At 46.8% G+C, this 13,203-nt stretch overlaps 1 protein-coding gene across 1 annotated transcript; it reads right to left on the bottom strand.

The window, feature by feature from the left end:
- Positions 1-8,073: 8,073 nt before the first annotated feature.
- LOC138385825 (eukaryotic translation initiation factor 3 subunit E-like) lies at positions 8,074-10,293 on the bottom strand. Its single transcript, XM_069472033.1, is given in 4 exon segments — positions 8,074-8,544; positions 8,610-8,822; positions 9,986-10,130; positions 10,232-10,293. Coding segments are annotated over 4 exon segments (891 nt in total).
- Positions 10,294-13,203: the final 2,910 nt, after the last annotated feature.

Here is a 13,203-nt window from a genome sequence, read left to right on the forward strand (position 1 = left end):
ACTTCTCAACTCGCCACTTCTGTGGCCCAGGAACACTTTGTCTGAACAAAATGGCCCCAAATGAGCCCAAAGGATTTTAAATTTTGATTTGTTTCCAGGCCAAACGGAGCTTCGTGTGTCACCAATGGTCACAGTCACACAACACGGCCGAGAGAGTAGTTTGTGATCAGACAGCTCCGAGTTGGAATCCAGGCTCTGCCATGCAATAGCCAAGAAGCCTCCAGCGTGGCCCTGGCTTCTCTGAAGTTCATGTCCTCTTCTGTTCAACAAGAGTGATACTAAAACCCACCTCCTGCTGCGCAGACTCAGTAAGACAGTGCTCCTAAAACTCTTGCCCAGTGCCTGCCCCGAGGAGATGCCCAGGGGCTGTGGTCACGACTCATTGGCAGGGAAATATTGCCAGGAGATGCTCCCAGCCACCGACTCTGCTCTGACAAGAGAAGGGCACAGCCCACTCAACACCTGGAGGGGAATGGGCTCAATTTTCAAGATATGCCTCATGAAGATGACTCGTTTTTTTGTAGGCAACAGCACATCCATAGACACCTTATCTTGGCCTGCTGCTTTCAGCTGTTCAGAGTGTGTCCACGTCTCCCGTCCCTCCCATCTGCACAGTTCCCCAGTGAGGTGAGTAGGATTCGTGTCATTACCCTGAGAGAGAGGGAAGGGGGAGGTAAAGGAGTGGCTGCCCATCCCATCCCAGGCATTGCTGGGCTGTGAGCTCTGAGGACAAGCGGCCCTGGCCAAGGCTGGCAGTGTGGCAGACGGCGGGGCCTGGCAGGGCTGCCCTGAGCATCCTTGTCACCCACACAGAGCTCGGTCTTCCCAGAGCCCGCCCTACAGGAGAGCCGACCACGGCCAGGAACGTCGTCTCTCCTCCTTGCCTTCCTGGGGCTGGAGCTGGGCCCTGACTCCTTCCTGGGCCTTGCCCTCCCCCCCATAAGGTTCTTCCTGCTGAGGGGCAGAAGGTGCAGAGGCTGCTTTCTCTCGCTGATCCCCTCCTGCTGTCTGGGTACCATGGCAACAGATGCACTTCTCGGAACTGTGGTACTTCCACTGCCTGATTCCAAGCACCGCCAGGCCCTGGCCTGGCCAGCTTGAGCCCACGAGGATCCACAGCTGTTCAGAACACACACCCCTTTAAGGTGTTCAAAGCTGGGCTGTGGCTACCCTTCCAGGTCACCCCAATAAGCAGGTCCCCCTCTTACTGCTGCCTCCAGCAGGCCACTTGGTGGTCTTCCTGTGTATTCTCTGGCTATGCCGTGCTTACTGTGGTGAAAGCAAGGCCATGCTTTAGGAAAATGGTGTCTGTCCCTTTACTACATTTGGGGACTCCCGTTTATAGGATTCTTGGTGATGGGATCCTGCTGACGTTGCTGCCATAGTACCTTTCCCATAGTAGGTGCTCAGAAAAGGTTCCCACAGCGTGCCTTGGTGCCAGACCTACACAGGCTGTGACAGGAAGGACTGAGGACTTCAGGTCAATAGCTCACTAGCGGGGGAGCTAGCAGTGGGGACCACACACAGCACGGTGGCAGCTAAGAGCACGGGTGTGTGGCCAGGCTGCCAGCGACTGAATCCTAACTCCATTATATAATTAGCTGATAACCCTGGGCAAGTCATTTAACACCTTTGTGCCTCAGTTTCCTCATCTATAAAAACGGAAGAGATAAAAGTATCTTCCCCTCTAATTGGGAGGATTAAGTGGATAATAGTGGTAGAGCATGGAGAATTGGTCCTGGTACGTAGCTCATGCTCCATATGCACTCACAGGCAGTGTTTAACTATAATTCGGGTGTGCAAAAGTAAAAAGAAAGTTCAAAAAAAGAACATTTTGTGGAAGTCATTACTATACATATGTACTGACAACAGATGGAAACAGATCCTCAGAAATGCCAGTAAGGGTTATCTGTGGCTGGTGCGATTATAGATGACTTTTGGTTTCTCTTATATATTTTTTCTGTAACTGCCAACTTTTCTTCAGCGAACTTACATAAAATGATTTTGGGAATGAGATTTTAAAAACTTGCTTAAAAAAACCACCTGAGACCTCTACTACCCTCCCCCGTCCTGAATATCATTTTGGATTCTAAGGAGACATTCCTGCTGTTTCCAATTGCTTGGGAACAAAAGGCAACCTGCTGAGACATTTTAGCTGGAGCAGTGGAGGCTACGTTTCTGCAGTATTTTGCTTGTACACCCAACTAGAAAATGAGACATCTTGTGTTTTGAGTGAATCTCTTCCATTAATCATGGGGATACTCCAGGTCTATCGGCAGTGTGATTGGTATAATTACAGCCTCCGTCTCCAAGGATAACGCCATCAGTCAAGTGCAGCATGCGTGAAGCAAGCCCGAGTCTTCCTGGCACTTGCAGAGATGCGATTGCTTTCCTGAGCCACAGAAGCCGAGGGCAAGAAGGGCCGGGTTGTCCAGATTTCAGGTGTAGGCAGAAGTGTGGCCGTAGCTGCCTCGAGAATTTCCCAAGGACTCTCCAATATGTCACCAAATGCAGTGTTGGCTGGAAGAACTATTAGGAAAGGATTTCAATAGTCCAGGAATGTCCTTAAGGACAAATTAGCTGAGTCCTGCAAGTGAGTTCTCCAGCCAGGCTCTGTGTCTCTTTTGCAAGTTAAAGCAGTTTTTATGAAAGGGTTATGTCTAGTTTAGAGGTTCACTCAAAAATGCATAAATTTTAGAGCCCGAAAAGGGGGATGGAAAAATGACAAATAAAACATGTCAGTGCCCTGCCACCAGGCCATCTGTCCTCTCTGTTATCTATCTTCCTTAGTAGCTGTGGGCTCCCCGGGGGTCTTTGGGAAATGCCAAGAAGACGGAAGCTGACCTGGCTCTGGGAATCCTATAACAACACATCCTCCTTGATCCCAGTATTAGGAGCAGGTCTCGAGCTCAGCTCAGAGAAGAAAACTTTCATAAAGTTCCACACGGTTTATGTCCCTGTCTATAAATAATTGCATAAAAGAATGAACCCTTCCCAATTCAGCCCTTTTTCATCACCATAACCAGCCCCGTCTTCTAATAAAAAGAGCAACCATCCAGACAGGCAGAACGAGGAGCTTGGATGTTTCTCAAGGGGGCTTTTCTCAATCCTCCAACCTTTGTGTGATTTTGGCATCTTGAGACATCAGTTAGCCGTGTGACCATCACCAGATAGAGCCTTCTGCCAACAATGACTCTTAAATCTCTGTTTGTCCTCCCCTAGCCAAGCACCCAACCTCAGGATATGACAAGCATCTTAGCTACATTAATCACAAGAAGCAAACAGAGGAAAGATGAAGGCCTCAAACTAAATCTACCCTATTGCATCCTAAATCCAGGAGGAAGTATACTAAGTCCTGAAAAAGGAGAGAATGCAAGGAGTCCAGGCAACGGGTGTCCCTAGTCCTGGGATAAGGAGAAACAGGGTGTTAAAGGGAGGGATTAGCCATCCTGGAGTGGGAGCCACGGGGTGAAGTTCACAGGGAAGCATGTGGCAGTGTCCTGGGCAGCTGTTGGCCAGGGGGTCTGGCAGTCAGGACGGACAGCTGGAGCAAGGAGTGTACAAGCAAATGAGCCAGACAGCCCATTTCTATTCTAGCTTGCCCTGATTTCTAGTGAGAATCTTCTCCTCTTTTGAGTCTACCCAACACTTAGCAGTATGAGGAGTGTGTGCCAGTCCGGGTCCAGTACGGGAAATAGAGCAGAAAAGGATTTAGCACAGGGAACTGAGCACTTGCAGAAGTTGCTGGAAGGGTGGGGAAGCAACCCAGCCCCACAGCCAAGATCCATAGGCAGGATGCTGCTGCCATGAAACCGTGATGGCAGCGCTCACGCCACCGGAGCTGGCTGTCAGCCACCTCTGCCTCAAGTCTACCTTCCTGCCTTAGTTTCCTGTGGCTGCCAAAACAGAGAACCACAAACTGGGTGGCTGCAAACAACAGAAATTGATTCTCTTCCAGTCCTGGAAGTTCAAAGTCTGAAGTCAAGGTATCCACGGGCCACGCTCCCTCTGAGACTCTCTGGGTACGATCCTCCCTTGCCTCCTCCCAGCTTCTGGTGGTGGCCAGCAATGCTTGGCACTCCTTGGCTTACAGCTGCTTCACTCCAAACTCCGCCTCTGTCATCACATGGAGCTCTCCCTGTGTGTCTGCCTTCGCATGGCATTTTCCTCCTCTTGCAAGGACGCTGGTCATGTTGGCTTGGGGTCCACCCTAATGATCTCATCTTAGGTTGATTATATCTGCGAAGACCCTATTTCCAAATAGGTCACATCCATAGGTATTCAATGTTAGGACTTCAGTGTGTATCTTTTGGGGGGACACATTTTAGCCCATGACTCTTTCTAACCTTTTATGGTAGCATCTCCCCCTCCAAACCTCATTCACATCACATCCCTGGCTAAGCAGTTGTCTGGAAAGTGCAGTGTTAGCTCTCAGACTCTCCAGATGGAGTGAAGTCGAATGGAGGCAGGAAGCTTGTCTGTGTGTCCCGCCCAGGAGGCCACTGGGCAAGCCCTGTTGCTTTCTGGCCGGACAGGTGATGTAATTGTGATGCACAGACGGAGAGATGGTTCAGCAGGGTGGTCGGCAGCACCGCTAGCTGATGTTTGGACCCTGGCCCTGCCGCTGGTGGATGGGAGGCCTTAGACTGGTTAATTCTTCTCTGTAACCCTCAGCTTCCACACCTGTAAATGGGAACAATAATAGTAGCCATTTCTCAGGGTTTGTGTGAGGATTAAATGAGATAATGGACTCAAAGCCCCTAGGGCCAGGCACACAGTAAGCAGTCTGCAGATGGTAACATTTATTAAATTACCAAACTCAAATTCTGTGTCCCATCATGGCAGAGAGTTGGGTGAAGCACAGAAGCAGGGGTGAACTGTATATGAGTCCCCTAGAATGTTTAGGACTTTTTGTGTAAAAACCAGAAACTCCAAGAACTCGAGCCAAGGTGTAAATTTCCTGATACAAGAATTTTCTCACTTGGAGCAATGACCCATGGGAGTTTCAAGAAGCTAAGGGATTTATCTCTAGAATAGATTTCCCCAAGTTCTGTTTGTGATTACCTGAGATAAGAACAGAAAGCACAGCTGTCAGCCTGTGTGCAGGTGTTTTCCTACACAAGTATTGTTACATGTTTATGTTCATGAAAAAGGGAAGCAAGAGTCATGTTAACCATACTTAGGGTTCAGATCCCAAATTTTTTTTAGTTTTAAAATGCATAAATCGATCAGACGTAGCTTTGTGGTTGTCAGCATGACTTGGATAGAAACACATTTTGAATTTTACTAAATCTGTTTCTCTAAGTAAAATGAACTAGTTGACACAGAAATCAGATCTTTATTCCTCAGACTGGGTCATATGGAAAATTTAGCTAATAAAAATTAAGCATTGTACAATTCAATAATAAAAAGACAAATGATCTAACACAAAAAAATAGGCAAAAAATTTGAACAGACATTTCACCAATGAAGATACACGAATGGCAGATAAGCACGTGGAAAGATGCTCAGTGTTGCTTGGGAAATGCCAAGGAGAACCACAATGATACACCACAACACAACGATGAGAATGGCCAAAACAAATAAACAACACAAACCGACTCCGCCCAGGGCTGGCAAGGATGTGGAACAACTGCCGCTCTCGTGCATTGCCAGTGGGAGTGCAGAATGGTGCAGCCATGCTGGGAAACTGGGGCAGTGTCTTCTCAAGTTAAACATAAACTTCCTATAAGATCCAGTCTAGGCCGGGCGCGGTGGCTCACGCCTGTAATCCTAGCACTCTAGGAGGCCGAGGCGGGTGGATTGCTCAAGGTCAGGAGTTCGAGACCAGCCTGAGCGAGACCCCGTCTCTACTAAAAAAATAGAAAGACATTATATGGACACCTAAAAATCTATATAGAAAAAATTAGCCGGGCATAGTGGCGCATGCCTGTAGTCCCAGCTACTCGGGAGGCTGAGGCAGTAGGATCGCTTAAGCCCAGGAGTTTGAGGTTGCTGTGAGCTAAGCTGACGCCACGGCACTCACTCTAGCCTGGGCAACAAAGTGAGACTCTGTCTCAACAAAAAAAAAAAAAAAAAAAAAAAGATCCAGTCTAGACATTCCCCTAAGAAGAATAAAAACATGTCCACACAAAGATGTGGACACGAATATTCGTAGTGGCTTTGTTCATACTCACCCCAAACGGAGAGCAACCGAAATGTCCATAACTGGTGGATGGACAAACAGATTGTAGAACATGCACACAATGGAACACACTTAGCAATAAAAAGCAACAAAATGGCAATACATGGAACAACACAGGCAAATCAAAAACATTACGTTAAAGTCAAAAAAGTCAAACACGAAAGATGAAGTATTACATGAGTGCGTTTATATGAAATTCTGGAAAACGCAAAACTACAGTGACGAGGCAGATCAGTGGCTGCCGGAGGCTGGCGGGGAGGAGAGCAGCTGCACAGAGGCACGGGGGAGTTCTTGGGGTGAGGAGGTGGTCTGGTCTGGATGTGATGGTGGGTGGGTTACTGAATCCTGTTCCTAGAAGCTGCCTCTACCCCGGGAGGGCACAGTGAGGGGAGAGCATCCGGCCACTGCGGGGCCACGAGTGAGAAAGAAAAAGAATGGACAATGACTGCCATTATCTATGTTCTCCTCTCTGTCCACAACAGGTTTCTAACAGGGCTCTCTCCTTTCAAAAATGCTTAAATGATTTAAACCATGCAGGTGGTGGGGAAGCACTCGATCAGGCCGCTGTAAATTGTTCAAGCTAGCCCACAGCCTTCTCTGAAGCCCCTTCCGCCTACAGCTTCTCTGCTGCAAATCTAATTTCCTGCTCCTGGTGTCCAGGGCGCAGTGGTGGCCTTCCCAGCCCCAGACCTCATTCAGATCCCCTCCAGCTGCTCCCCCCTCTCTCCCCCTGTCTCCTTCTCTCCCCCTCCAAGCTGAATTGCTGCATTTTAAAGTTAATTGATGACAAGATGAGCTGAATGTGACTCAGAATGCAGAGAGATGAAAATCCTGGAACAGCTGACGGGAGCAGGGGAAGTCCCTGGGCCTCACTTCACAGCCCACGCAGGGGGCCCCAGCCACCAAGGGCCAGGCATCGGGATCCAGAGAGGCCTAAGATCCGCGATGTTTGGGTTTCTTTCTCCTTCCTTTGAGCACATGTGTCTACTGCAGCCTTTTATAGAAAGAGTCAGCAATTCATTCCAGTACCTTCTCTGTGCCAGACACTGCACCAGATGCTGGAGGCTCCAAGACCAACGAGGAACATTTCCCTTTTCCAGGCACTCATATTCTGCTTGGAGGAGACAGACAAGTTGGTGGTGACTGCACCATGGAAGACTTCACAGAAAGGTTTGGAGAAGCCACTCTAGGAACATAAAGGGAACAAGCTTTTTCTGCATGGTGTTTTTTCAAACAGAATATTACTTTGTATCTACTTCAGAATTTAAAAAATACTGTCAGCCTGATGGGGCACCAAACTATTGACCTGCCCGGCATGTCCTCCTGCCCAAGGCCAGCCCAGCTAGGCGCGTCTAGAGGCAGGCAGCTCTCTCCCTACCGTACTCCAGCAGGTCTGGACCCCTGAGGAGCCTCTGCAGAGAGAGGAATGAAGGCAGTGGGAGGTGGGGAGGCAAGGTCAGGAGGAGCTTTGAGCATCACCCTGATTACAGGTCCCTGGGGCCCAGGAGGGGACATGACTAGAGCTTGCCTGGGATCACCTGGGCGTGGACTCTGCAAGGGCAGTGTGCACCCAACCTGTGCCAAGCCCCTCCCTGGTGTGCCAGGCGCCATGTTCTTTCTCTGTGCCGCGCCTCCAACAGTAAAATCGGAGATTTTCCTCCAAGTTCTCTCAACAGGTAAATCTGAGATTACTTTTCCTTTTACAACATGCATGACACAGGATTACTTTTCTTTTTGGTTTTCAAATTAACTGGAGCCAATTTTATTCAAATTCTCCAAAGTTTATACTCAGTAGGTTAATTGTTTCTAAAATGTGTGTCACCCTTTATATAATGGTTTCATTATTTCATCTTTCTTTTATAGTTTTTTCATCTTGTCTTTACAGTTCCTCAGTGGAAGCCAGAGTCTTGAGTTGCCCAAGTAGGAGCCTCTGACCTACTATTCCAGTTCAGTTTCTTCTCAATGTTCATGGGCAACCTCTGGCTTCTAGAAGAAAGGCTTTGGGTCTTCACAATCATGTGCTGATAGGGTTAGACTACATTGGTACCCATAACCACACGACCTAATTTAGAACCAATCTTGGCATCGAGTCTTACATTTCTAATTAAATTCACAGTCGACCTTCCAGCTTCTTCTGGAGTTGTGTTCGGTTTATCTGCCAACACGATAATGCTGATGCACTGGTGGATGTGACAAAAAGTCTCACATATGACAAGATGGGCATTTGCAATGAAATCCTCAAGGCAAGCCACCGAGAAGCCATTCACAAGCACGGATTCACACTCCCTCGGGTGTTTCTGAGCCCTAGCAAAGTCAAAGTTCACATACAAGCACTCAACAAATCCTGTAGTCGGGTCTTTTTTTTTTTTCTTCTTTCTTCTTTTTTTACACAACTCACTAGCATGATGTAATTGGGTCTTTATATATATACGTAAGATTCCTGCTGAATAACTTTAACTAGATCTTTCAGATGCATTTTCCAACATCTTTGTTTGCTATGACTGGGAATAAGATGTGGACATATCATTTCAATTGCATTAAGATACTGTGGTTGGTAAAGGACGAGATCAATAATATTATCACGACCTTTGGGGTGGTTCAAAAAAACAAGTAGAGACCAGTGAATGAGCCATGTTCCCTGCTGAAAGGATTAATCTTCTTAATGTAGATAACGAACTCCACAAGTTCACAAGAAAGTATAGATTGAACTAAAAAGAAACAAACCTAATGAACCTTTGGAAACATGCTCAGCTTCCTTAGATAGCCAGGCATGAAAACTGAAAGTAGATAGTATTATTTTTTTCACGTATCAAACGTTTTTTAAAGAAAGTTGAGGTTTGGTGAAGTTTTGGCAGAATGGGCCGGCTCATAGTGGCTGGTGGCTGTGTAACTCATATCACCGTGGTACTTTGTCAATGTGTACCAAAGTGTTGGGCATAGTACTGGTCTCCTAATTCCCTTCTAAAAGATAGACAAGAATTCACATCCGTGGATGTTTGTCAGGTATGTAAAGAGCAAAATCTAGAAATTACCCTAATGTCTAACAATAGGAAACCTGGTCAAATAATGAATGGATCACACACAAACACACACTTATACCACACAGAGACTATGAGCTCAGTTTTGTTCTTAAGAAATATTTGTGGGCCGGGTGCGGTGGCTCACGCCTGTAATCCTAGCACTCTGGGAGTCCGAGGCGGGAGGATCATCTGAGCTCAGGAATTCGAAACCAGCCTGAGCAAGAGCGAGACCCCATCTCTACTAAAAATAGAAAGAAATTATCTGGCCAACTAAAATATATATAGAAAAAATTAGCCGGGCATGGTGGCGCATGCCTGTAGTCCCAGCTACTCAGGAGGCTGAGGCAGGAGGATCGCTTAAGCCCAGGAGTTTGAGGTTGCTGTGAGCTAGGCTGACACCACGGCACTCTAGCCTGGGCAACAGAGCGAGACTCTGTCTCAGAAAAATAAATAGATAAATAAATAAAAAGAAATATTTGTGTATTTTCTCTCTTTGTCTCTCTTTATATACATGCAGACAACAAAAGACTGGCAAGAAATGCACCAAACTATAGTTTACCTCAGGATGGGCTATCTTTATTTTTTTCCCTTAAATTTTTCTACAATGAATTTGAATTCGTTTTAGTATCAGAAAAAAGGATTATTAAAAAAAACTGTGAAGTATTCTTGCCCAAAAATGAATCTAACCAAGACTTGAGCCCTAACTTCCACTTTGCATAAAAGAAACAAGTTAAATGTCACCATGAAGATATAATTTGACAAAATTCAGAAGGTGGAATACTCTATGAAGAAACTGATCATCTTCTCCAAAGTCATAATAAGGGACAAAAAGGTTGGGGAACCATTCTGAATTAACAAGGACTAAAGAAGCACAGTAATCAAATGTAAGGCCCAAACCTTGACTGGGCTCTGACCCAGAACCAGTTCTAAAAGACGTTGTACACACAGCTGCGGAAAGTCAGATGTGGATTTGTGTCCCGATTCTCCCTTGGCCACCCTACAGTTGTGCTTTCCAGTTCACACCTACCTGATCTGCCAAGTGCCACCCCCAGAATCCCGGTCTGTGTTAGACACAGCCAGAGAAGCCATCGCAGTATGGTTCTAGACCCCAGGGGATTCTGCACAAAACAGCAAAATTTTCTTCTCCATTTCACATAAAACACCTATCAGAAAACTATCTAAAATCAGTCTAGATCTACTAAACTTTCAGTAGGTACCCACTTATTAAATATTAATGTCTTGGCTTATTGCACAAGTAATTCTTCCCGGACCTCCATGCGGTGGGGAACAACAGAGGGCACGGAGGGCAGCCTGGAGGGGACAAAAGCAGCCACACGGCACTGTGTCCCCCTCGCCATGGCACCCCACATCACCCACGTCAGTCCTGAACCCAAGGGAGGCTGGGGGTTTGTCTATTTCTAAAGACAAAAGAAAACTCTTTGTTGAGAGCCCAGGATTTCTACACAAGTGTCCGATTTTACCTCACTAAAGTTTGATGTTTGATTCAAAAGCTTCTGTTTGAGGGTAAAGGGACCAAAATATCCAACTGCTAATAATTGTCCCTGGGGTTTAAACAGTAGCCTATAATTTACAGAAGTATTTTAGAGATATATCACATGTGAGAGACTCCAGATCTCCCAAGCAGGTGACAGTTCTTTCAGGCTCCGGCTGTTTCCTGGCTGAAGAGAATTCCCCCAGGACTCTGCTTGCCCCTTTGGGGCAGGGGTGTGCTACAGTGGGGAACCCATGAGTCTGTGTGGTGGGTGAAGTAGGAATTATTATCCCCACTTTACAGAGTTTATAAAATAAAATACAAAAAATATGTTTATATATGATATATAAAATACATATGTATTAATATATATTTACATATACTATATATAAAATATAAGTATAAAATACAGGAGATTGACACGCAAAGAGGTTTCAACTGCCAACTCTCCACAAAATACCACCTAAGTAACTCGCAGAGCCCACAAAGCTCAGTGTGTTGCTCTCTGCATCAAGAAAGGTCATTGCCTCACGTTTGAAGCTCTGACTCGGGGGGGGGGGGGGGGGGGCAAGGGCAATATACGTAACCTAAACTTTTGTACCCCCACAATATGCTGAAATAATAATAAAAAATAAATAAAAATTAAAAATTAAAAAAAAGAAAAAGAAAGTTCATTGCCTCAGCACAGGTGGTTCAAGGACACCATATTTATAAGATTTCAGGAGAGGGATATGGGTTAAGGTGGGTCTTCAACAGCCGAAGCTGATTCTCATTGGAACTGGACAGAATGCTCTCTCTCTCTCTTTTTTTTTTTTCTTTTGAGACAGAGTTGCACTCTGTTGCCTGGGCTAGAGTGAGTGCCGTGGCATCAGCCTAGCTCACAGCGACCTCAAACTCCTGGGCTCAAGCAATCCTCCTGCCTCAGCCTCCCGAGTAGCTGGGACTACAGGCATGCGCCACCATGCCTGGCTAATTTTTTCTATATATACTTTTAGTTGTGCAGCTAATTACTTTCTATTTTTTTAGTAGAGGCAGGGTCTTGTTCTTGCTCAGGCTGATCTCGAACTCCTGAGCTCAAATGATCAGCTTGCCTTGGCCTCCCGGAGTGCTAGGATTACAGGCGTGAGCCACCGCGCCCAGCACAGAATTCTTGATGTAATACTTGAGAACTGGGGACATAGAGAGGGGAAGGTTTGAATAACCCTTAAGAGTAGTCATTTGATAAGCCCAGCCGAACAATTTATTGTTCTGAGAAAGGGCTTTTTACCCTAATGAAGGATAGTTGAGTGATAAATAAAAGTTCAGGTAAATGGATTTGCAGAAAGTTTATATAACAAATAATTGGGTTATTTGTAACTTTATCCTTCTGGGCAGAAATTTCATGCATAGAGTGGAAGAGTAATTTTAATGTAGATAGTTTTAATATGAACCCCATTGTGCTGTGGGCTGCAAGTGTGAGGCGCAAGATCCCTCCGCGGGAAGCTGGGTACACCAGAACTTGACCTAAGTCTTGGGGATCCACCTCCTGCCCCTTCCCTCTGCCACAGGCCAGTCTTCAGCACAGTGGTGCTGAGATCACCCCACTCAGAATTTGCTACAAGACCCTCCAACAAGGTTCAGGTAGGTCTGCGCTGGACGCTGCTCATGGCCGGTGGCTCCACGAGGGGTGTTGGGGTAAAGGCACAGGGCAGGGTCGCAGGGGAGGGGCTTGTGGCCCTGGAATGAGTGAGCCCCAGGGATAACCTGCCAGGTTGAACAGTGTCCTTCCAAAATGCAGGTCCACTTGGACCTTATTTGGAAATAGGGCCTTTGTAGCTGTAATCAGTTAAGATGACATAATACTGGATTAGGGTGGGCCCTAAATTGAGGGACTAATGTCCTCTCAAGAAGGCCATGTAAAGACACAGAGGGAAGGAGGGTGGGTGACACGATGACAGAGGCAGAAACTGGCTACAAACCAAGGAACTCCAAGGATTTCAGGCAACCACTAGAAGCTAGGAAGAGGAAAGGAAGGATTCTCCACTAGGGCCTTCAGAAGGAGGAAGAGACAACTTGATTTCAGACCTCCAGCCTCCAGAACTGTGACAGAACATATTTCTGTGGTTTTAAGCCCCCAGCTTGTGGTCCTGTCTTATGGCAGCCACAAGGCAGCAACGCAGACGCTCAGTGAGCCGTTCTGCGAAGTGTAGCAGGCACCCTGGGCTTGTCCCCCTGAATGGGAGCCGCGGTGCCCTGGGTGGGATGTGCAGCCTCCCTAAGGCTCTGGAGGGGGTGGGGCAGTCTAATGTGGACAGAGGAACAGTGTCCCCATCATACCCTTTTCTGGCTGTCTGTCCACTTTGCCAACATCCAGGGAGGGACCTTTTAAGAAATGTCCCCTAGCCAAATCAATTCTGGAAAAGCTTCAAAACACAGCACAGCTCCTTGCTGAGCCTCGCAATATTCCCCTCCGGAGGGGATAGCCTCGTTCCCTGTCAGTGCTACACAAGGAAACAGAACGATCCGGT

The sequence above is a fragment of the Eulemur rufifrons genome, chromosome 7 (assembly GCF_041146395.1).
Source record: "Eulemur rufifrons isolate Redbay chromosome 7, OSU_ERuf_1, whole genome shotgun sequence".
In the NCBI taxonomy this organism is placed as follows: domain Eukaryota; kingdom Metazoa; phylum Chordata; class Mammalia; order Primates; family Lemuridae; genus Eulemur; species Eulemur rufifrons.